The sequence below is a fragment of the Diceros bicornis genome, chromosome 1 (assembly GCF_020826845.1).
Source record: "Diceros bicornis minor isolate mBicDic1 chromosome 1, mDicBic1.mat.cur, whole genome shotgun sequence".
NCBI classification, from domain to species: Eukaryota; Metazoa; Chordata; class Mammalia; order Perissodactyla; family Rhinocerotidae; genus Diceros; species Diceros bicornis.
Genome location: NC_080740.1, coordinates 4326310 through 4350794, shown reverse-complemented (window position 1 = coordinate 4350794; position 24485 = coordinate 4326310). Strand labels below are relative to the sequence as shown.

At 39.9% G+C, this 24485-nt stretch overlaps 2 protein-coding genes across 11 annotated transcripts in view; one reads left to right on the top strand and one right to left on the bottom strand.

Moving 5' to 3' along the window:
• Nucleotides 1-1485: 1485 nt before the first annotated feature.
• On the bottom strand, nucleotides 1486-8493 carry NSA2 (NSA2 ribosome biogenesis factor). The gene is made up of 6 exons (XM_058563579.1): nucleotides 8390-8493; nucleotides 6656-6843; nucleotides 6415-6565; nucleotides 4619-4798; nucleotides 2630-2822; nucleotides 1486-1696 (listed from the first exon to the last, which is right to left on the bottom strand). Exons 1-6 carry the CDS (start codon nucleotides 8390-8392, stop codon nucleotides 1629-1631), a joined length of 783 nt encoding a protein of 260 aa, XP_058419562.1. The 5' UTR covers nucleotides 8393-8493; the 3' UTR covers nucleotides 1486-1628.
• Nucleotides 8494-8631: 138 nt separating this feature from the next.
• Nucleotides 8632-24485, top strand: part of GFM2 (GTP dependent ribosome recycling factor mitochondrial 2) — a 55234-nt gene continuing 39380 nt past the window's right edge. For 6 of the 10 annotated variants that reach the window (XR_009222875.1, XM_058562473.1, XM_058562253.1 and 3 more), the window contains exons 1-7: nucleotides 14720-14849; nucleotides 14955-15041; nucleotides 16493-16577; nucleotides 18509-18566; nucleotides 19275-19372; nucleotides 22807-22932; nucleotides 23871-23959. Coding sequence is in view for 9 of the 10 variants with exons in the window: in XM_058562473.1 (XP_058418456.1) it covers nucleotides 14733-14849; nucleotides 14955-15041; nucleotides 16493-16577; nucleotides 18509-18566; nucleotides 19275-19372; nucleotides 22807-22932; nucleotides 23871-23959 (660 nt within the window). In the remaining variant the exon portion in view is untranslated. Of the gene's footprint in view, nucleotides 8764-14719; nucleotides 14850-14954; nucleotides 15042-15183; nucleotides 15579-16492; nucleotides 16578-18508; nucleotides 18567-19274; nucleotides 19373-19821; nucleotides 19905-22806; nucleotides 22933-23870; nucleotides 23960-24485 lie in introns of those variants that run through there. The other 4 variants (XM_058562816.1, XM_058562345.1, XM_058562646.1 and 1 more) reach the window with 4 other exon arrangements.

Sequence of the window (24485 nt, the reverse complement as noted above, 5' to 3'; positions counted from 1 at the left end):
GACCTTGTGTATGAAGTAGTTAAGGATTAATCAGAAGTGAAAGGATTTACCAGAGTTCTCCTGAAGTCTTCCTATTTGGCGTAGTGTGCCTCTTCTCATATACTTTGAATGTCAAGATTTGATATTACCACATATTAATGCTACATTTCCTAGGAGTGACGAACAGCGAGGTGGAAGAGACTTCAGGTAAGGTCTCAGGCTTGACAAAGTTTCATAGCCTAGGCCCCATATTTACTTTACTTTTTTTTCTTTTTTAGCTGCAGCTTCCGTGGCTTTGCATATCCAATAGTTGTCTTGAAACTTTTTCTTTTTTTGCTGAGGAAGAGTCACCCTGAGCTAATATCCGTTGCCAATCCTTTTTTTTTTTTTTTTTTTCATGTGAGCTACCACCACAGCACAGCCACTGACAGATGAGTGGGGTAGGTCTATGCTTGGGAACCGAAACCATTCTGCTGACGCGGAGCACGCTGAACTTAACCACTAGTTCCCATATTCAAGTGTGCACTAACCTTGATGGTAAAAGGTGTTTTCAGCTGCACTGGCTTTTCCAGTAATGAGATCCACGTTGCTGAGTACCCACTTACTAATGCAGATACTGATAAAGCAGAATATTCCTATAACTGGTGTTTTTGAGAGAGAGAAAGATTAGCCCTGAGCTAACATCTGTTGCCAATCCTCCTTTTTTTGAGGAAGACTGGCTCTGGGCTAACACCTGTGCCCGTTTTCCTCTACTTTATATGGGATGCTGCCACAGCATGGCTTGGTAAGCGGTGTGTAGGTCCACGCCGGGAATCCGAACCCTCGAACCCCAGGCCACCGAAGCAGAGCATGTGAATTTAACCACTACGCCACTGGACTGGCCCTACTGTAATTGTTTTTTTTTAATGATTTTTTATATTTTTATTTTCTAAGATCAGCCCTGAGCTAACATCCATGCCAATCCTCCTCTTTTTGCTGAGGAAGACCGGCCCTGGCCTAACATCTGTGCCTGTCTTCCTCTACTTCATATGGGACGCTGCCACAGCATGGCCTGACAAGCGATGCATCGGTGCGCTCCCGGGATCCGGCCCCCGGCCGCAGAGGGTGCGAACTTAACTGCTATACCACGGGGCTGGCTCCTATAAATGCTTTTTTTTGTGTGTGTGTGTGTGAGGAGATCAGCCCTGTGCTAACATCTGCCAACCCTCCTCTTTTTTTGCTGAGGAAGACTGGCCCTGGGCTAACATCTGTGCCCATCTTCCTCCACTTTATATGGGATGCTGCCACAGCATGGCTTGCCAAGCAGTGTGTTGGTGCGTGCCTGGGATCCGAACCGGCGAACCCCGGGCCGCCACAGCGGAGTGCGAGCACTTAACCACTTGCGCCACCGGGCCGGCCCCTATAATTGCTTTTTTAATTGTTCAATTTTATGAACATCTAAACACTAAACAGACCCAAAAATAAAGACTAATTTGTAAAACTGGGCCATTTTAATGTTTTTTACAATAGATTAGATTAAATAGTTCTCTTGATGACTGCAGACATGTAAGGCTGTTGGGTAGCATTCAGAAATATCACAGTAATGGTGGTTTTCCTGATTGGTGTGTAGTCTTCAATAACTATAAGGAGTTACTTCTAGGAAACTGCTGTCAAACCAGTAAGACTGCATTTATGCATCCATCATTTTCAGGATTGTTGGTAACCTGGGCATATTTTCCTAATGAAAACAAAACAGAAAAAGGAGGGATGTTAGCTAGTAAAAATTAATTTTAAAGAATATAACCTTTGCCCAAAATATTTCTAATTACTACTTTTAAGAAAGAAAAAATGAACGATAGTAGGATAAATGAGATTGTATAAAATTAAATCACTCAAGACCAAGCTTGAATACAATTTTTGAATACAATTTTTATATAAATTTTTTTTTTTACAAATGGCAGTCAGCTCCCTTCTGTTCGTATGTTGTATTAACAAGCCGTTGTGGACTGACCTGAGCATTGCTACTTTTCCACATAATTCTTATGGGAAAATGCATCGAGTTTTAAAAAAGTTAAGTCAATTTAACAACCTATCTTAAAGTTGAGGTCAGCCAACGTGAAGTATGAGCCAGTGGCTCATATGAAGACTCAAGAAGTTATACGGTGTATTCTTCCCTTTCAAAGAACATTAAAGTTGAGAAATATCTGGGCACTAAAAGCAGAAAACTAAGAAAATGAGGGAAAAAATAAAAAATTGCATGAACCATTTTGGTTTTTAATTATTACTGAAACAGTGTGGCTATGTGCTTGACGTATGCCTCCCTTCCCAGACTCATGGTTAATTTATCGTGTTTTCTTCCAGTATTTTTTAGTTATAACTTTGCATCTGCTTCCCTCATAACTAAGGCCTTTTTAAATAAACAGCATCAAAATAAATCTAGCAATATAGTACATCTTATGTAACTGAAACCAATAAGCTAAATTAAAAAGAACTGCATTTCTAACTACTTTTTCTACAAAAAGTATTCTTCTTAAAGATTTAAATCTGTTTTACATCAAGTTTTAACTTATCTAGCTCTTCTGCATTTAAATTTGCTGTGTACTTTGTCAACCTGAAAATTTCTATTTTAGGATTCTAACAGCAGCAGCCCCATATTCAAAAATTTACTTACCCCAAATAACCTTGCCTCCTTGTGTCACAAGGCCCAACTCGCTCACATTCACTTCAATGACAGTACCTTTGGTAATAACACCCAAAGTTGTATATAGCGGGGATGAGGGATTCTTCTTTACACCAAGTATTGGCAGGCAAAAGGTGGCTTTCAGTTCAGGATGTGTTACATGGGCCTTCTTGAAACGTAAGCCCTAGTAAGTCAAACATGAGAATGTTTTAAGTCCAAAATACAAAATGCTAACAACGAGGAATGATCTTTTTGCCTCGGTTTCCCCATCATCTCAAAAAAAAACAAAGGATTGAATAAGGTCAAATCTTAAGGCATTAAATAAAATACTTACAATTAATTCTACAGACTAAAAACCTGATATGGGATAAATGTGTGGGGAAAAAACACCAAACCTGTACTCCTGAAAAGTGCTTACCACGGAACAGCTCCCTAGCACCACCCTCAGTTCTCCCCCTGCCCAGCTATCTACACTTACTGAGGACGTGAGACATGCCAGGTGCTATGCCAGAGCTCACCAAGAGAGCATTTAAACATAACCCTACAAACCCCCTACCTTTTTGTTAAATGAGAAAACAAGCATTGGCAGGTTATGACTTGTTCCCAGGTTAAATGGTGTGTGGATAGCATCAAACTTAAGTATCCTGATTCCAAGTCCTTCTACACCTCAGCTACCTCCCGTGATGAGTACAGGGTGGGCTGTCAGCTTTTTTTTTTGCGTTGATGGTTAATACTGGTCAAAGACTGGAGAGAGCCGAGAGAGGTCTGTTACAGAGACCAGAGTCACCCAGTCACCTAGACTCGGTCTTTTGAGGTGTAGCACTTTAGAAGCCACAAGACTTGGCAGTCTCTTAAATTTGAGTTTTGCCTGTATGGGGGTAGGGGACAAATGATACTAAATCAAGTTCTTAGTGATGAACTCATTAATCAAGCTTGTAAGAAATATACCATTCAGAATGCCATCTGATTAATTCACAATAAGAAATATATCTGCCAAGCTACAGAAAACCTAGAACAGCATGGCTAGTATATTCTCTCCCTGTAGAACTGGTAAGGTTACCAAAATGTATTTAGAAGATTATGAATATGAAATCAAAGGAAGGAGAGTCTGTGATGTAACCCAGGGGTGGATGAATGTTTCCCATAAATGACAAGATAGTGAACTCGTTAGCTCTGCAGGACATACGGTCCGTGTTGCAACTACTCAAACTCCGAAGAAAAACATCGGCCATGGACAATATGAAAATGAACGGGTGTGGCTGTACTCCAATGGAACTTTACTTACAGAAACAGGCGGTTTGACAGCATTTCAATCCATTAAAAATTATTCAGGTTGAGGGCTAGAGTAACACTGCCAACTTCCCTCTCTCTGATTGTTTTTCTAGGCAGGCTAGATATCCAGTTGGGCGAGTAATTCAGTCTGTTTAAAGGGATTTTGCAAAAATATATCTTCAAATATACAGGGGGCGGAGATTGGTTTTGACCATCACTGCTGTCAAGTGAAATTAAAGCAAATTTTAGATTCTCTTTTTTTCAATAATTGCATACTGAATGTTTTCAAAAGCATTAAGATACTTCCCTAACTAAACTGGAACCGACTTGAAAAAAGTCCTACTCAAGTAACTGTTCTCAAAGACAAGTGTCAGGCATATAGTAGATCACTTGTTGAATGAGTAAAATGACTTCATGTGAAAAATGAAGATTCTAATAGGTCATATTTAAAAGTCAGGTTTCACTGACAATATCTGTATTGGAAATTCTTTCTCATCTCAAATCCCTTATGAAGCTGAAGACAAGATTCCTGACCATAGTGGAAAAGTGCTAAGCAATCCCTATCAATAACTTATAATAACAAAAATAAAATGTCTTTCAACCTGTTTTTTGTATCAATTTTGGAATTTTCAGGAAATCATAATGTACTTTAGCCAGTTTAACAAAGGAACTAATACTTAAGCCACCGTACTCTTGCAAGGGACTTACCATTGGCCTAATGAATCTTTCATACTTAGGTGGTTTTCGAGTAAAACCATCTCCAACAAAGCAGACTTTAGTAACCATCCTCTTCCATGCTTTCTTCTTTCTCTTTCCTGTTCGAATAACTTTTAATACTTCTGTTTCTCCCTGAGCACGGACTTTGGGCAGAGGGACTTCCCATTTCCCCTAAAAAGAGACCACAGTTAATATTTACATTGTGAGTAAAAGACAATGAGAATAAAAAATCAAATATGTTTTAGTTGTACAAAGTAGTAGATTCACTTTTTTCCTTAACCAATAAGATTTGGGCTTGACTGTTTTCTAGAGGTTTGAACCGTCTCCTTACAAGCCCTAAATTAATGGGAATGAGTGAAATTTACATACCATGGGTACATTAAATAAAATGGTTTGCTTTAGCTAAAAATCTTAATGCTTTGTTGTGGATGAAAAATACCACCTGTAAAGCAGTGACTTCTCTAAGCAGTATATGTGCTTACTAAGTAGTTAATAGTGGAAAACTGGAAGACTGCCTCCACCTCTTAATATATCTTTGTATTTCTACCTTGAATGGATTTTTAGATTACATTACTAGTAAAAAAGAATCATCACCAGATATTTTCTACCTCCCTAGAATGCAAATTCTATGAAAAACCTGAAGTGGTGGAAGGCAATAGAAAGAATTCTGCACTTATTACCAAGACACAGGTTCTAGAAGCAACTCTGCCATTTCACAGATATGTGACCATGAAGAATGATTTGCAATCTCCTGGACTCTAGTCCCTTCATTTATAAACTGAAGAGGGATTAAGTAGATCATCTCTCAAGTTTCTATTGGTGCTAAGTTCTAACATTCTAGTTTTGGATAATTACAAAAAACAAGCAGTAAGATTTTTAAAATCAAATTTGGAGACTGTAACTTCCTTAAATACAGATACCACATAGTCTGCTGCTATCCACAGGTGTTTAAAAATAGTATCTATGCCTTTTTCTCTGTTTTTAGTAGAATTTAACCTAATTTGACATCAAGCACAATCCAGAAGTATTAAACATTCAGCAGGGTTTTTTTTTTGTTTTTTGGGTGTTTTTTGGTGAGGAAGACTAGCCCTGAGCTAACATCTGTTGCCAATTCTCTTTTTGCTGAGGAAGAGTGGCCTTGAGCTAACATCCGTGCCCATCTTTCCTCTACTTATATGTGGGACACCTGCCACAGTATGGCTTGACAAGTGGTGCATAGGTCTGAGCCTGGGATCGGAAACTGCAAACCCCAGGCGGCTGAAGCAGAGCACGAAAACTTAACCACTACGCCACCAGGCCAGCCCTTCAGCAGGTTTTTTTTTTTAAGTCAGATTACTTAGGGTGTTTTCCACTAGTCTACTTTTTAACCAATTCTGACACTGCAGGGCAGTAAAGTAAGAAGTAGTTGTATCTTTCTCCACAACAGCACAGCATTAGGTGTTGTCAAGTATAGGAAGCCATTAAAATGCTGAATTTGACAATCACTGATTACTCACTAACTTTTTGTAAATAATTTTTTTTATAACTAAAGACGTGGCATTCTAATAAATTTTTAAAAACCTGTTGATAAATGCTAAAATATTCTGGTGATGAGAAAGCAAATTTTTTATTACTTAAACATTTTATGTAAAATGAAATTTACAAAGACTTCAACATCTAAATAATGGGAATAGTAGTTGGACTTCATGTTTCCAATTAAACTGAAGAAACAAACTAAGAACTCAAATCTGAATTTAAGTAATTCTTCTGAACAAAAAGAAATAAAGACTTTAATTTTTAGTGCTTACCGCTTTCTCTTTTCGTTTTTGTTTAATCATATTGGAAAGTACTTTAGCTCGGGACTGTCCCTCTCTATCCAGCAGATACGCAGGTACTGCTCCTTGTGGAGTCTTTTCATCATTCTTTTGTTTGGTGTTTCTCTTTTCATGCATCTTGATACTACCAAAAAAAAAAAAGATTCAAGATTATGTTTTAATAACTATTACTCAAAATATGTCAATTTGTTACAACAAATAAATGATCACTTACGTCTTTTTCATTTGGATTTTCTCAGCATGGCGCTGTTTATGGTACAGCTTAGCTTTCAGACCAATCATCTTTTTTGCCTTCTTTGAACGTTCGTGAGCTTCTCGACCTTCCTTCTTTCTCTTTTTCTCGTGGTAATCCAAACGATATCCATAGCGCTTACGGTGTAACTCAATATATTCGTTTTGTGGCTGTAACAATACATGAAATGTTACTTTAATTTTAAAAATTGACAGAATTACTCTAAAATACTTTCTTTTGAGCAGCATATAAAGCATAGAAGGCCCTATGTCATCCAAATGTTCACTTGCTTAAATAACTCTTGCACTATTAAGCCTATTCATGTGATGTAAGTTAAATAAATTTTGATCCTGGATGAGATGAGGTATCAGGACTTACATCTGTAATAATCTCAGTGCAAGTTACTGTTCTTTGAAGGGAACTATCCAAAATCCACTGGACCACAAAAGGGATGATCGGATTCCATGATCTCTTTTTTTCTGAACATCAGTCAGTAATCTGGTTCTCAATATCATCATCATTATTCATACTTTTTATTTAAAAAAATTAAGTCATTTTTATCGAAGTATAATTTAAACACACTGAAACATGCTCTTTAGGTGTAGGTGTACAGCTGTAAGTTTTGACAAGCTATACATTCTGTAACCACCAGTCAAGACAGAATATTTCCATCACTCCATTAAGGTCCCTTGTGTCACTCTCAAGTCAATCCTCTTTTTCCATCTCCAATCTAATATCTATCCCTCTAGTTCTGCCTTTCCCAGAATGAAATGAAAATGGAATCTACGCAAGGTAGCCTTTTGCATGTAGCTTCTTTCACTTAGCCTAAGGCTTTTGAGATTCCCCCACACCATGGCATGTATCAGTACTTCAATCCTTTTTATTGCCAAGTAGTATTCCATTGTATGGACACAGCACCGTTTGTTTACCCATTCACCAGCTGATGGATATTTGGTGGTTTCCAGTTTTTAGTGACTAAACTTCTGCACATAAGCCTTTGTGTGGTCAGAGGGCAAACTGTTTCCCAAAGTGGCTGCAGTATTTTGCGTTTCACCAGCAATCTAGGGGATCCCCTTTTGCTTTTTAAGCGCCTGTTTTATTCTACACGCCAATTGTATCTTAAACACATGGCCCCAGTCCATTTGCATTTTAAGACTGCAAAAAGAAAATAACGATGCAAAGCCAACCCTAGGGGGGAGAAGAATGCTAAGCAGCAATCAACACGGTACCACCTATCGGGTGTGGGGTTTTCGACTGCTATCACGTAAACCTGGCAGCAACACGAGAAAAGTACGGACTGCCATTCGCAAGAAACAGAGCTGAGCGATGCAGCGGAGAGAGAGGGGGTCAGGCAGGCAGACCCCGGCTGCAGGCCGGCTCCCCACTTCATCAGCGGCCGGACCGAGGGAGGCGCGCCTTCCGTCTCCGGAGCAGAAACGCGCGGCGGGACTAACGCCCGCGGTCCAGGCATCGCCGGGCTCCGCCTCCGACGGCCACACGCAGGTGGCGAGCCAGGAACTTAACAGTGAGGCCTGTCTCGCTCCAAAGCCTGTGCTCTGGCACCACCGCGTCCCCAGAGTGAGGTGTTTTCACCCCACGGAGCCCACCCTCGTCCCTGCGGCGGCGCCTCGCTTCCGCCCCCACCCTCGCCCCCAGGCCCCCCGCCCCACCCACTCGGACGCCCCTTGTCGCGAGCGCCCGAGGCGACCTCCTCACCATGCTGCGAGCCGCCGGGGCGCGGAGACGGTCTCAACTTTCGGGTCTCGGGACCCACGAGGCAGGCACGCAACCACGACAGGAAAGGGACTCCCAAAGCGACGGACTGCACAGAAGGCGCAACGCATGCGTTCCGGGCCTCCGCCCTGCGCCTTTAGCCGGAAGTTGCCGGCCGGCAGCGTTTGCGTGGTGCACCGCCGGAAGTGGGAGGCCGGGCGGCGGTGGCAGAGCGACAAGGAGCCGGTGTCCTTGTGGCGGGGCCTGGGCGCTCGACGAGGTGGCGCGTGGCGAGGGGAGGCCTTCGGCGCGGCCGGCCCTCGCGCCCTCCACAGCCGGCGGCCAGAGGCCGGCCCCGGCGTGCGGCCGAGCGCCAGGTGCGTAGCGGCCGCGCCGGGGCCGCGGGGGCCGCCCAGCCTCAGAGGGGCCGCGGGGCTCCCTACGCCGTCCGCGGGAGCGGCTGGCGTCCGCGCGTGCCGCGTGTGCGCGACTGAGCGGGAGGGAGGCGCGAAGACTCGGGGCAGGAGGCAGCGTTCCGGGCCTCTGCCGCCGTCGGCGTGGACGGACGGCGCCCCGTGTTTCTGGGCTGGTTTCGGTAGGGCCCGAGGCCCTTCGTTGCGCGGGGCAGAGCGCGGAGTGCGCTCGCGTTTAGTGGTCGGCTGGCGCCGCCGGCGCAGGCGTTCGCGACGAGACGGCACGTGTCACTACCGAGACCGTCAGTTTCACCTTTTCACTGCCCAGTCGCGGACGTTCCCTTAGCGACGCCGCTGTGTGCAACGTGACTTAGTTACGATGGGAGCGCAAGCAACCGCGCCGAGAGCCACGTTTTTCACTTTCCGGACGTCTTGGCGCTTGGATTGGACGCAGTTTGTTAAGGCTCCATCTTCTAGTGTGATCTGTCCTTTTCTTTAAAACCTGAAATGATTCGCAGGAGCCTTTGTGTATTTTCAGATACCATAAGTTATGTAATCTCTCTTCTAGAATACACTTCCTCTGCTGTTGCCTCCCTCATCTACTTCAGGTCTTTGCTTAAATGTCGCTGTTTAGTGAGGCCTTCCGTGACCTCCCTCCTTGCCATTGCAACCGCCCCGCTCCCCTTTCCTGCTTAGTTCTACTCTGTAGCCTCTGTCACCATAGGAGATGCTGTGTGTTTCATTTCTTGGTGTATTGTTCGTCTCCACGGACTAGCACAGAGACAGTGCCGAGTGCTGGGCTTGTCTTTGTTCCCTACTCTGAACCCCATCACCGAGAAGGCGCTGGTGGACACACGATAAATTCTCGTTGAATAAATGACCTGAATTCTCATACCAGTCCTGTGATGTGATGGCTGGAAAGACAGCTCGGAGATTCTAAGTGCTTTATTGAAGATCGCAGAAGACTTGGGACTCCAGCAGGTCCTCTGACTGCAAAGGCCAGTCTGATCTTTCCACCACAAGCGAAGGGCCCACTTGGCATTTGTATGATAATTAAAAGTTTATGGAAAGTTTTTGAAAGAGTTTTTATTGAAGTGTAACATACACGCAGAGAAATGCATACTCTAGATGTACGTTTCAATGGGTTTTCAAAACCCGAAGGCACCCATGTAAGCAGTGCCCAAATCAAGAAATTGCATTAACTTGCACCCCAGAAGGTCTCCTCATGCCTTTCCAGTCCCTGCCACTCCCCATGGTAAACACTATCCTGACTTCTAACAGAATGGAGTAGTTTTGCCTCTTTTATACTTTACATAATTGGAATCATACAGCATAAACTCTTTTGTGTTGGTTTCTTTTGCTTAACATTGTGAGATTTATCTTTATTGTTTCTTGTTGTAGCTCTTTCAGCTTAGGGAAATTTTTAGTAGGTTTGCTTCAGTTGTGAACTCAGGATGTTTTTTATCTATAATTCTCAAAGCCACTAATGCCCTTTTTTCCTTCTGAATTGGGAATAGAAGATAAATGAAGTGGTTTTTTTTGTTGTTAGGAGGAAGATCAGCCCTGAGCTAACATCTGATGCCAGTCCTCCTTTTTTTGTTGTTGTTGTTGTTGAGGTAGACCAGCCCTGGGCTAACATCCGTGCCCATCTTACTCCACTTTGTATGGAACGCTACCGCAGCATGGCCTGACAAGCGGTGCGTCGGTGTGTGCCTGGGATCCGAACCGTCGAACACTGGGCCTCCGAATCGGAGTGCATGCACTTAACTGCTTGCACCACCGGGCAGCCCCTAAATGAAGTTTTAAAGGTTAAGCAGTGGTCGAATTTTGATTTGTGTAAAAAAGAGAGGGCAGTGTGGTTGGCTATGTTGTTTATCATTTGTTCTTGCTTTCATCTGTGATTTCGGGATAAACATGGCCTAAACAGATCAATGTCAGCAAAGAGCTCTCTTTAGAAAATTAACTTCCTATATACATCTACCAGAAGTGTATACTAGGTAGCCAGTCTTTGCTTTTTGGCAATCAGAAGCATAAAAATGTATTCCTATGTCTGGATGAAATTTTAAATGGTAATTATTGGTATAGATAAGATTAGAAGTGATAAGCCAGGAGGATGTGAGAGCTACTTCATAAATTGATTGTGTGTGGTTAAAAACTCAGTCTTATTTACGTTAAAGAGGAGGAACAGATACAGTAGTAAGACCTTTACAAAAAGTATTAGAAATGAAATGTTCGTTATTGTGATATGTGAGAGACAGACTAGAATTTTTAAAGCTAACTTTTTTCTTGAGTGGAGATCATGTGTTACTCATTTTTATATTTCTAATAACAACTCCTTGTGTTGCGCCAATAAATGTTAGATGAACAAGAAATTGGAAAGTGCTTTATTAGTCCAATCGACCTAAATTTAAGAGTTTCTTTCACTACTGAGCGTTTTTTTTTAGTAAGTAAAAGTTATTTTGGCAAACTTTTTTCTTGGATGAAGTTAAAGTCTAGAACTAACTTTTAAAATTTAGATAAATGTCTTGTTTTAGAACTTGTGCCAGAAATAAATTTTGTAGTGAAAATGAGTGTTTAGATTGATAGCTTCAGGTGATCTATTCAACATGAAGAGAAAAAAAGCAAAGATGATATTAGGGATTGATATTAATCAATAGTGAACATATTGGCCTGATACTTTCTAAAAAACGTTGGATATGACACATCTGAAATGAAGTTTCTGATTTAGAAGTTACTGAGTACAGCAACAAATACCAACAGCAAATGCGGGCTCTTTTAAGTTGATGCTTTAGGATCTCCTTTCCTACATTACTTGATCCTCAGCAACGTCGTCTTCAATTCTGCTTGCATACTAATGTATTTTGTGGTTGTCCCATGATTCATGTTTTTGTGTAGTAAGCCTTACAGACATGATAGTCCACTGACTTTTTTTTTTTTTGGTGAGATCAGCCCTGTGCTAACATCTGCCAATATCCTCTTTTTTTTTTTTTTTTGCTGAGGAAGACTGGCCCTGGGCTAACATCTGTGAACATCTTCCTCCACTTTATATGGGACGCCGCCACAGCATGGCTTGCCAAGCAGTGCATCGGTGCGCACCCAGGATCTGAACCGGCGAACCCTGGGCCGCCGCAGCGGAGTGTGCGCACTTAACCGCTTGCGCCACCAGGCCAGCCTCCACTGATTTTTTTTTTAATAGTTCCTGGATTCTTTTTGTTTACTGGTTGTGTAACTTGTTGCTAATAATGTAGAATGGATATTTACCTGTTTTTTCTCATAACTGCCCTTCTTGTACAATCAGGTGTTACAACTTGTAGTGTGCGCTTATGTATTCTCCAAGGCCTGAGAAGTTCTGGGCCTTATAGAATAACTCACTTGGCAGCACCAGTAGGAAACCATTGTCGTTGAAGGTCCTAGACCCATGAGGAAGAAAATCACTGGAGAGCCATAAATGACTTCATAGGTCCAAACAAATGTTTGAGGCATTGTGCTAGGCACTGCTGGTAGATCTGCCTTCCTTTTCGGGAGCTCGCAGTAGTAGAGAGAGTTTGTAAGTATCGTATTTGTCATAAGTAAATGTAAGTTCCAAGTGTTATGAAAACACAGGGAAGGTAGTATTAAAACTTTCTGGGAAATAAGGAAAGGCTTCCAAGCTGGAGCTTGAAGATTGACTAGAAATTGACCAGGTGTGGAGTTGTGGGGATTCTAGAACTGTTTTCAACAGTGGCAGCGTTGCTTGCAAAGATGTGAAGGTGTCAGAGCATGGGGTGTCTGGGGAATTTTGGCCAGAGCTCCTGGATAGAGAGTAGGCAGTAGGAGAGTCTGAGGCTGTGAAGGTAGTTGGGGACAGATTTGTCGTATTAAGAATCTTTAAAGGTTTTTAAATAGGGAAGTGATGAGATGAGGTTCTTTATTTGAAGGATGTGTGTAAAAAATGGATTAAAGCAGTATTACTCACTCAAGTGATTTGAGTATTATCTTTTAAGACTGGTCATATCTGAATGTCACCTGTGCTATTATTTACTTAATATTTTTCCTTAAATTCACATTTTTATGTAAATAAATTTAACTTCCTCTTAAGGAACACTATCTACAAAATCACAGATTTTGTCGGTTATTTTTTCTAATATTTATTTAGTAAATAATTTTTTTGTATATAAACTAAAATAATCATGGGCATTCATTTTGGGAAACACAGTGTTGGAATAAGTTTTCAAAATTTTTAGTCTGTATGAACCCTTCAGAATCCTAAAAATGATTCAGAATGCCAAAGAATTTTGTTTATGTGGGTTATAATTGATATTCAAATATTAGAAAGTAAAGCAAAACTTTAAAATATTTTAGTAATTCATTTAGAAATAATAAATTCATTAAATGTTAATGAAGTAGTATAGTTTCATGAAAAATACCTGTATTTTTCCAAAACAAAAATAATTTAGTTTCAAGAGTGTTTTATATTGCTTTATAATTTTGCAAGTCTCTTTAATGTCTGGCTTAATAGAAAACGGCTGGCATCTTGTATGTGCTTCTGTATTTAATTATGTTACTATATATATGTTTATTTTTGGTTGAAGTGTGTGAAGAAAATCCAGCCTCATACATGCGTGGGTTTGGGAAAGGGAGGAATATTTTAATAGTCTTTTCAGAAAATTGTGGGCCATCTTAATGCTTTACCAGGCTTTGACAAGTGGTAGTTTCTTAAAGGTTAGTTGCAATGCGGAATCAAACCATATTAGTGAGCTTTTTGTATTCTGTTGTTAGAATCCGTTGTTCTATTTTAGAATAGATCTAACATGCATGATTTTGCAAACATCCTGAACTTTGGCATTAGAAATGAAGAAGAGGGAATGGATTCAGGATAAATATTTAGGAAATAAAATCAAAAGAATTTGATGACTTCCTAAATAAGGGTAGTGAACGTTTTTGTCTTAAGATACAGAAACAAGCAGATTTAGGAGGAAAAATAATGAGTTTTGACATGGCTTCTTATATAACATGATGCACGATAGTTTAACCTTAACCTGTTTACTTGTCTCCCTGCCCCCCCAATCTCAGATGCTTCTATGCATTTCTCATAGCTTTGATAGTGTACTTGAAACATAGTATTTAGTAAATGTTTTTATTTTTTTAATTTTTATTTTTTTGGTGAGGAGGATTAGCCCTGAGCTAACATCTGCCAATCCTCCTCTTTTTGCTGAGGTAGATTGGCCCTGGGCTAACATCCGTGCCCATTTTCCTCTACTTTGTATGTGGGACGCCTGCCACAGCATGGCTTGATAAGCAGTGTGTAGGTTTGTGCCCAGGATCTGAACCTGCAAACTCCAGGCCACTGAAGCAGAGTGTGCGAATTTAACCACTATGTTGGCCTCTAGTAAATGTTTTTAAACTAAAGATGCTTGGTTTCTTTAAGAAGAAGAAGAGGACTTGCTCTTGTGTATTTTCTACATGATTTTATTTTTACATATTTATGGTAGAAAAATATGAATATATAGGTAAACCGAAAAGTTATACTACTGATGAGAACTACCAGTGAGAGATAACATGTAGATGCTTACCTTTCTATACTTAATTCTATACATTTACATAAAAATGCATTTTGGTTGGTGTATTTTTATAATTTCAGTAAATCTTTTTCTACAATATCTTCATCTCTTTCTTGAAGAATTAAAGTGTGTTGAAAAAATACGGGACATTTTAAGCTTGAGAACCATATTTCTCATGTTTAGTCAGAATTATCATTTTCTGAATGATGTGTTGAGTTTTTGATAGCTAAAAATATTGTTCCTACTTATTTTTTTTTGGTGAGGAAGATTAGCCCTGAGCTAACATCTGTTGCCAATCCTCCTCTTTTTGCTGAGGAAGATTGGCCCTGGGCTAACATCTGTGCCCGTCTGCCTCTACTTTACATGGGACGCTGCCACAGCATGGCTTGACAAATGGTGCGTTGGTCCGTGCCTGGGATCCAACCCTGCGAACCCCCTGGCCGCCGAAGCAGAGCCTACAAACTTAACTGCTATGCCACTGGGCTGGCCCTCTGTTCCCACTTTTTAAAAGTAATACATTTTTACCATGTATATTACATATGCCTTACTTAGATATGTCTCACTGACATGTACTACATAAACTTAGTTTTATAATTTTGTATATTTCTTTTTCAGAGAATAACAGTTCAGAGGGCCAAGATGTTGTCCAACTCAAGGATATTTGCAGTGAATCATAAGAAAATATCCAGCTTGAACATTAATGTAAGCTTTTCTTGTAAAATTAAGTGTACTTCAACAATTTCAGTTACTTTCCTTCCCAAAAGACCGAGTATGTCTCATATACTAGTATATCTTTATCTTCAGCAGTTTTTTTTTTAAATTTTATTTATTTTTTCCCCCAAAGCCCCAATAGATAGCTGTATGTCATAGCTGCACATCCCTCAAGTTGCTGTATGTGGGACGCGGCCTCAGCATGGCCAGAGAAGCGGTGTGTCGGTGCGCGCCCGGGATCCGAACCCGGGCCGCCAGCAGCAGAGCACACACACTTAACCGCTAAGCCACGGGGCCGGCCCTTCAGCAGTTTCTTAACAGGGAGTATGAGAGATCCTATAACCGAGAAGCAGCATGCTTTATCATTAGTCTGTAAATTCATTTTGCTACTTTAAAGTCACCTGTGCAGCATTTTGAAGAACATCTATTTCTGTGTTCCATTTTGGGGCTGTTAGTGGCCCAAGGAGTTACATAGTTTTTCTTAGTGTTTTCATTGCTGACGCTTTCAGACTACACACCCTGTGACAGGTAGATACTATTTTACCCTGGTCATGATGCAGTGGAAATATTTTCTTAGGAGAATAGTGTTTTAATGCCAGAAACTTGGTAACTAATGTAGAAATCATATGGACGGCACAGGCACGCATTCCATGATATCATAAAAGGTGACTGTGGCAACCCCAGATCATTGCATACACTAACCATAACAGTTCCAAATATATTGGCAGCCATTAAATGTGTATCTAGTGGTCTGGGGATAAATTGGGATGGAGAATATTCAGCCTCTATGTGGGAACATTAGGAGAAGATACCTGGGGAACTTTTAAAACTGCCAGTCCCTGGTTCCCCTAACTTCTCCCCCGACAGTGTTTTTAAAAAGCTTTCCAGGTGATTCTAATGTGTAGCTACTGTTATAAATCCTGAAAACAGCTAATGGTTTGAGAGTTCATGACCCCCACCAGCTCTTAGCAGCAATGGAGGAGAACCAAGGAGCATCCAGGATGAGAGACCATATTTAACCTCTCTGACTCTCTGGAAACTTGAGGGTCGGGGTTCTCAGTGATAGCTGTCAGAATCACCAGCAGGGCTTGTTAAAACACAAATCGTTGGGCCCCATCCCCCAGTTTCTGATCCTCTTGTCTGGAGGGAGCCTGGGAGTCTGTCTTGCAGACAAGTTCCCCAGGAAGCTTGTGCTGCGGGGCTGGGGAAACTGTCGTCGGAGGTCAGCTCAATATGGCAAATCTGTATTAATTTTATCCTTCCTTCCTGAACGTATTTTGGGATTGTCACTCTTGAAAAGAATTGGAGTTAATAAGTTGGGACTACTTTAAGGATATTCAAAGTAGTTTATCCTCTGACAAAGCATAGTTATGATGTTAAAAGTACTGTAATAAATCATGCTAAAATAAAATTAATGTCAAGTTTCTTTTTCTTCTCACTAGAATATGTGTTGCTGTAAAATAAGAGCAAGTTTAAAAAGATTAAAGCCACATCTGCCTCTTGGAAGAAATTACAGTTCCCTACCAGGTACGAATGTTAGATTTTTCTCATTTTTCTTAAACTGTTTGCTTCCTTGCTTTCTTCTCCCTCCCCCTCTACCCTCCTCCCTTCCCCTCCCTCTGTCTCTCCTCCCCCCTCTGTCTCTCCCTCTATCTTCCTCTTCCTCCTCAGTCTCCCCCTCCCCCCACCCTTCCCTTCCTCCTTGCCTCTTTTCTTCCCTCATCTCTCTCTCTCTGTCTTGTTTGCAAGCATATCCCTTATTAGGGGTCTCCAGTCATTTTGAAAACAGTGGCTCCTTTTTACTTCTTGGCTATTGAGATTATTAGGAGTTGGGAGTATTATGATAGGTGTCAGGAGGGACTGTCAGTAGACTTATGCTCCTCATCTGCTGGCCATCCTAATAAGCAGAGCAAAGGGAAGGGTTGGTGGCTTCAGTGGCTGGCTCCAGAAGTTTAGCATGTGAGTCTACTTGTAGAGTTCTCTTGCTGTAATATCTTGATTTTCTAGCCCATTTATGGTTTTTACAAAAGAAAACTGTTTTTTGTCAATAGAGGTTTACCAGAATAATTTATTTTGAAAGTTCTTAAGAGTAGTTTGGTTAAATATTTATCTTGGATAGTTTATGTTAGGTGATATGGCTGTTAAAAGCTGGAAGGCCGAGGAACTGACTAATTCTGAATGTCCTTGTGTTTGAAGTTAGCAAGCATGGGGAGACTCGATAAATCTACTTTCATCCTGTTACTGTTCTCATTACCATCTTTTTTTTGCACTTTATTTATTTATTTTTTTGTGAGGAGGACCAGCCCTGAGCTAACATCCAGTGCCAATCCTCCTCTTTTTTTTTTTTTTTTTTTTTGCTGAGGAAGACTGGCCCTGGGCTAACATCCGTGCCCGTCTTCCACTACTTTATATGGGACGCCGCCACAGCATGGCTTAACAAGTGGTGCGTTGGTGCGCGCCTGGGATCTGAACCGGCGAACCACGGGTCACCGCAGAGGAATGCGTGCACTTAACAGCTTGCGCCACTGGGCCGGCCCCTCATTACCATCTTTGTCATGTGGGAATAATGGAGTAAAAATGCTGACTGGCTGTCACTTGTAAGGGCATGTGAAGTTAACGGCCTGCATTATTGGTGGATATCTGGGTTTCTATATTTTGTCCCTGCAGATTTAACTGTAGCAGTACAGATTGTCTTTCAATCTTCAAACCTCCATGAGGTTTTCAAAATATAATAGAACTCTTCTTAATTTGTTACAGAAATTTGGGAGAACTGGTTTCAATAGCAGGAAGGTATAGATTAAATTTATAAATGTAACTCCATTGTGCTTTGTTAATATTAATAAAATTGATGGTAAGCATGGAGTAAGTCATTATGGACTGTTTTTATTCCAGAAATACTACTTGGCCTTTTATAAGTGTTAGAGTATTATAGTTCTGTTCAGTGATATCTCCCAGGCTATCTTTAAAGATATTGTGTCCTGGGGATTGCTAAGGGAAAGTAGGTTCCAAATTGTACAAAAATTCAGTATCAGCTGATATGAGGATCACTCTTAGCTCTTCAAACCTGGAAAAGGCATGTTATGGGACTATGCATTTTATATTTTTCTTTGGTTCAAGATCTCCTAGTGCCTTCAGATTACTGTTATGAACATTAATTCTAATTCTACAATTCTATTTACTATAGAATTGTAGCAGGTGGCAGAGATTGGGGTAAATCTATGTTTTTCTAAGTATGTCATCTAGAAGTTGATATTTAAAAACTTTACTTTGTTTTATTGTCATCCATAGCCTTTTCTTTAGAGACTGCAGGAAAATTTTAGGTAAACGAGACTTTTATTTAGTTTGGATTTTACTTTAATTGGAATTACAATATTTGCTCAAAATCACTTTGTTTCGTTTGTAAATTAAATGAAAATTTCTTAAATTTAACAGTTCAATTTTAACCCTCTTTCAACTAGGTTTAATAGGAAATGATATCAAATCCCTTCGTTCCATCATCAATCCTCCTATAGCTAAGTAAGTACAGTCATTGATATTGCCTTTTCCATAGGCTGCCATCAAAAGTTATGGGTTTCTTTCACGGGCTTAATTCAGCATTGTTAATGCATGCTCTAATTTGTGTGACTGTCTGCCCTAGTTCATTATAAATAGACATTGGTATGTATCTTAAAAGCTATTTCCCTTGTTCAATTCAATGCTAAATTTTTTTTTTTTTTTTTTTTTTTTTGTGAGGAAGATCTGACCTGAGCTAACAATCTGCCAATCCTCCTCTTTTTGCTGAGGAAGACTGGCTCTGGGCTAACATCTGTGCCTATCTTCCTCTACTTTATATGGGACACCTCCACGGCATGGCTTGCCAAGCAGTGCGTTGGTGCACGCCCGGGGTCCGAACCGGTGAACCCCGGGCCACTGCAGCGGAGCACGCACACTTAACCGCTTGCGCCACTGGGCCGGCCCCAATGCCAAAAATTTTTAACGTAGCAACAGCACACTTTTCATAGAAATAAATATAAGATATTTATAAGATTGTATTTAGCTCTTTTGTTACATAGCTATTTTGTCAGAGTAATGTGGTAGGCTTATGTTTTCCATTTTTCTAGTTTTTACAACTTTATATAAATTATTGAAGTACTAAGCAGTTGTGAAATTTGATATTTTGGTTTTACAGTTTTAGTAATGTCCATCTTATAATATATGTCTTTTTTTTTTCCTCCTTTTAAACAGAATCCGTAATATTGGAATTATGGCTCATATTGATGCAGGCAAAACTACCACCACAGAAAGAATATTGTACTATTCTGGATACACGAGATCACTGGGAGGTTAGAATGGATTCCTCCTCTCCACCCCCCTCCCCCCCATTAGCAAAAATATCATTGGAAAATATTTTGATTGGGAAGTCAACCTAGAGATGTTGAGTATGGCATGCAGACCTTGATGTCTACACCACAGCATAAAGATAACGTGGTTGCAACACTCACCAAAAGGTCTTCTTAGGTTCAACTAAACATTCAGACTCGCAAGACTATCTTGGGCCACAGTCGGCACTGGTCTACTCAGAAGGCTAAGAACAGGAACCATAGCTTACCAACAGACCAGCACTAGGTGTTTCTTCCTACGGGAATTCTTAGAGCAGTCCACATAGCTATCTGGGAACTATCTTCCTTGGCATCCTAAAAGTGATAGCTTAGTTGCAAGATAACAAGGTTCACAGGAGCCACCTTGGCTTAGGAGACTCATGCCCTATAGGAGTGAATATCTTTTGTTACAGCTCCGTCGGCTGTCTTCCAGGTTTCCCACAAGGGACGTGCCATACCCTACTCAGGGAAGCCTAAAGCTCTGTGTCTCCATCAGGTATTTATAATTCATTTATAGTTCTTCCCAGTTCAGATGTAGCTTACTGATCAGAAATTATTTTTTCTGTAAGATATGTTGCCTAGCAACATGGTTGACATCCTTCTGTTTTCTGGTTTCTGGAAGAAAAGAACTGGGAAGTTAACCAGAGGTCAAATTCTCATGCAGAAGAAGAAAGGATTTTGTTAACCCTTAACCCACAGTAGTAGTAGTCTTTACCTAAGTTTTGTAATTTATTTATTTATTTATTTATTTTTTCCCCCAAAGCCCCAGTAGATAGTTGTATGTCATAGCTGCACATCCTTCTAGTTGCTGTATGTGGGACGCGGCCTCAGCATGGCCGGAGAAGCGGTGTGTCGGTGCGCACCCGGGACCAAACCCGGGCCACCAGCAGCGGAGCGCGCGCACTTAACCGCTAAGCCATGGGGCTGGCCCTTTACCTAAGTTTTGAATTTATTTTTTAATTGTAACATGTCAAAAACTGTGGTTCTTGATCAAGCATACAAATTTGAATCCCCATGTAGCTTTCTTTTGTTGTTGTTTTGTTTGTTTTTTAAATAACGATACCCCAGCTCCACTCTGGAAATTAAGATTCAGTAGGTCTGTGGTATGGCCTAGATGTCTGTATTTTTGCATCATGTATTTCGAAATTCTGTATTTGACTCATACACATTTATGACTGTTATGTTTCTTTGACGAATCAACCCTTTTATCATTATGAAGTGCCTTTATCTCTGATAAAACAGTTTGTTTTGAAATTTGAGGTGGAGGTCATCAGATCCGTAATACTCAAAGTGGAAATGAATATCTTTTTCAAAAGCTCCACACTCTATTGAGAACCATTCCTCTAGACCATTGGAATCGGCAGACGACTTAACAATTCCAATAAACATTAACATAACATTTATAAATGTTAAACTAAAATTAACATAGTGTTTATAGAGGAAAAGAACACCTGGGGTTAGAATCTTTATGATGATAGTTTCCTAAATGTATAAGCACATGGATTTCTCATAGAATTACTATTATGTAAATGGGGATGTAAGACAGCAAAACGTGGAACATTAAGTTTCCTTTCTTGTGTCATGAATCTGACAAGAATCCTTCCTTCACATCCCCAGTTTTATCCCTGAAGTGAGGGTCTAGATGAGGTGGGCCCAGGCAACTTGCAAGTTACCTTTTTTTAATTATGGTAAAAAACGTGTAACATAAAATTTACCCTCTTAACCATTTCTGAGTGTAGACTTCAGTAGAGTTAAGTATATTCACACTGTTTGCAGCCAATCTCCAGGAACTTTTTCATCTTGCAAAGCCCAATCTATACCCATTAAACAAACTCCCTATTTACCCCTCTGCCTAGCCCCTGGAGACCACCATTCTACTTTCTCTTTCCATGAATTTGACTACTGTAGATATCTCATATAAGTGGAATCATACAGTGTTTGTCTTTTTGAGACACAAAAAAATTACGCACTTAGCGTAATGTCCTCAAGGTACATCCATGTTGTGGCATGTGTCAGAATTTCCTTTTTTTTTAAGGCTGAATAATATTCCATTGTGCATATATACAAGATTTCTTTTGAAGTTCTTTTCTGGTTCAGACCAGAGGCCTAGAAACTGTCCAAATTGTGGCAGAACTTGTTGACCCAAGGTTGATTTTATTAGTCATGTGAGTAATCATAAAGAGATAATAGGAAATAAATAAAGATCTTTATCATTGTCAAAACTCTTGTTATTATCATATGAGTGTTTTAAAAACTTAATGCCTCATTTAGAACTTTTAGTTAGTTATTTGGTCTTTGTCTCCTTTAATGATGTTGGTTTTCTTGGTTAGTTATGTTGTGAATATCTGGCAACACAAATACAATTCTTTAACATAGATATTTGGAGCTGCTGACAGATACGTTTTTCTTGCTATTTCTCCCTCTGTTGGTGCATGTGTGTCTGTATTTTTATACAGACACACGCACGTACATGCTGTGGGGAAACTAGCCAGCATTTTAGAGATTTAATGCTGACATAAGAGTGGTAGTGTAAAGCTGTGATAACTTGTGTTCTTGAAGTTTGAATGGTCAAGATCAGTTCCTTTTAATTTCTTTTACTCTATAAATTTAATCAGAATAAAATGCATAATTTAAGAATTTTACCACAGAGTAATTTGAGTGACCTTTTTTGTAGTCAGGATGAACTTTATTCATGACTTTATACTGTAGAAGTTCTACCAAGACTTTATTTGCTTTTGTTCAAATAAATTCCTTCTTTTTTGAAAATTTAGTAATGAGAAAGGTTTGTAAAGGATAATTTAACTTTGGAGGAATTTTTTCTCTACCTTTTTCCGTGTAGCTACCATTTACTTATCATTTACTGAGCTAAGTATTTTATATATATAAATACTTATGTATATAAACCCAATTTTTAACAACCCAGCAAGGTTGGCTTTATTACCCTTATTTTACAAACTAGATTAAGTAACTTTCTCAAGATCATAGAGCGGTTAGTGGTAAAGTTGGGATTTAAATCTAGATCTGTCTGTGCTCTTTGGTTGCACTACTCTGCCTCCTGTCAAGGGATCAGGGTTGAGGAATATCAGATAAGAAGGGGTAATGAAAGTTAAACTAGGAAAAAAATGAAAGAAGTGTATGTTCAGTAAAACCAAAATATTTAAACATTTTAATCTTAGTTGTTACAGAAAAATTATTATTATGGAAAAATTATTAATCTTTCTGAAAAAACTTTTTCTAGAACAAAGATTTATTTAGAGAAAGATTAAGGGGTCTAAATATTAAACCAAATATTTTATGAACAGTTTTTCTTAAAGCAAATAAAACGGTCAGGTAGATATTAGATACCAATAAAGTACACTTGCTGTTAAGCCTAACTGTGTCATCTTTTTCCTGGTTAGATGTTGATGATGGAGACACGGTGACAGATTTCATGGCTCAGGAGCGAGAGAGAGGCATTACTATTCAATCAGCTGCTGTTACATTTGATTGGAAGGGGTATAGAGTCAATCTAATTGATACACCAGGTATGGTGCTGTTCCAGCAATGCAGAGATGCTGCATCATTTGAGGTTTTTGTTTGTGTATGTGTGTTTTTTTAAAATTGTGGTAAAAAACATATAACATTTACCATCTTAACCATTTTTAAGTGTATAGTTCAGTAGTGTTAAGTATATTTACATTGTTGTGGAACAGATCTCCAGAACTTATTTATCTTGCAGAACTGAAACTCTATACCCGTTAAACAGTTATTCTTCTTTGCCCCTCCCCGCACCCCTGGTTACTACATTCTACTCTCTATATCAGTGAGATTGAATATTTTAGATACCTCACATAAGTAGAGTCATACAATATTTGTCCTTTTGTGACTGGTTTATTTCACTTAGCATTAAGTCTTTCAGGGTTCATCCATGTTGTAGCTTGTGGCAGGATTTCCTTCCTTTTTAAGGCTTTATATATATATATACACACACACACAAAAGATGTTACATACATAGTATTTCATTGTATGTATGTAATGCCTTTTGTATATATACAAAATTTTGTGTATATACCATTCATCCATCCATGGACATTTGTGTTGCTTCCACTTCTTAGCTATTATGAATAGTGCTGCTGTGAACATAGGTGTGCAAATATCTCTTCAAGACCCTCCTTTCAAAGCTTTTTGGATATATACCCAAAAGTGGGATTGCTGAATCATATGGTTGTTCTTTTAGTTTGTTTGTTTTGCTGAGGAAGATTGTCCCTGAGCTAACATTTGTGCCAGTCTTCCTCTATTTTGCATGTGGGATGCTGCCACACCATGGCCTGATGAGCGGTGTGTAGGTCTGCGCCCAGGATCCAAACCTGTGAACCCCAGGCCGCTGAAGCGGAACGTGTGAACTTAACCACTACACCACTGGGCTAGCCCCTGTTTGGTTTTTTGAAGAGTTTAAGTGTTATATTTCTCATCTTTTTCTTAGGTCACGTGGATTTTACCTTGGAGGTTGAACGCTGTCTAAGAGTGTTGGATGGTGCAGTGGCTGTATTTGATGCCTCTGCTGGTGTAGAGGTAAAAAATATTGCCAAAGTAAAGTGAAGATAAAACAGCATGCTTTTTAAAAAAGTAGAATGTATCAGATTTAGTTAACTATAACCTTTTATTTGGTACGTTCATATAAAGTAAATTATGGTGAAAGGAAGTTCAAATTTAATATTGAGATGTGATCTTAGATATTGCATAGTAAAAGGGAAGACAAGTTTGCTTTTCTGTAGGAAATATGAAAGTTAGTGTTGAGAACTGTGTGGGGCCTGAGATTCTACCTTATTCTCAAGCTAACAGGTGAGCCTGCCATAGTTTTATGGATTGTGGCAAAAGGCACAAGACTCCTGAGTCAGAGACAAAGGACTTTATTAGTCACAGAAATAGCAGTAGCCAGAGTATCAGCATTTCATTGAGCTGGTTCTCCAAGCCCTGATTCCCACAGGGTGACATGAAGGGAGCCGGGTGACAGCTGCACATGCAGTGGAACCCTGTGCTTAGAGAATGCAGATGTTTTATAATGGGCAGTAAGCAGACCTGCTGTTTGCTCTGGAAG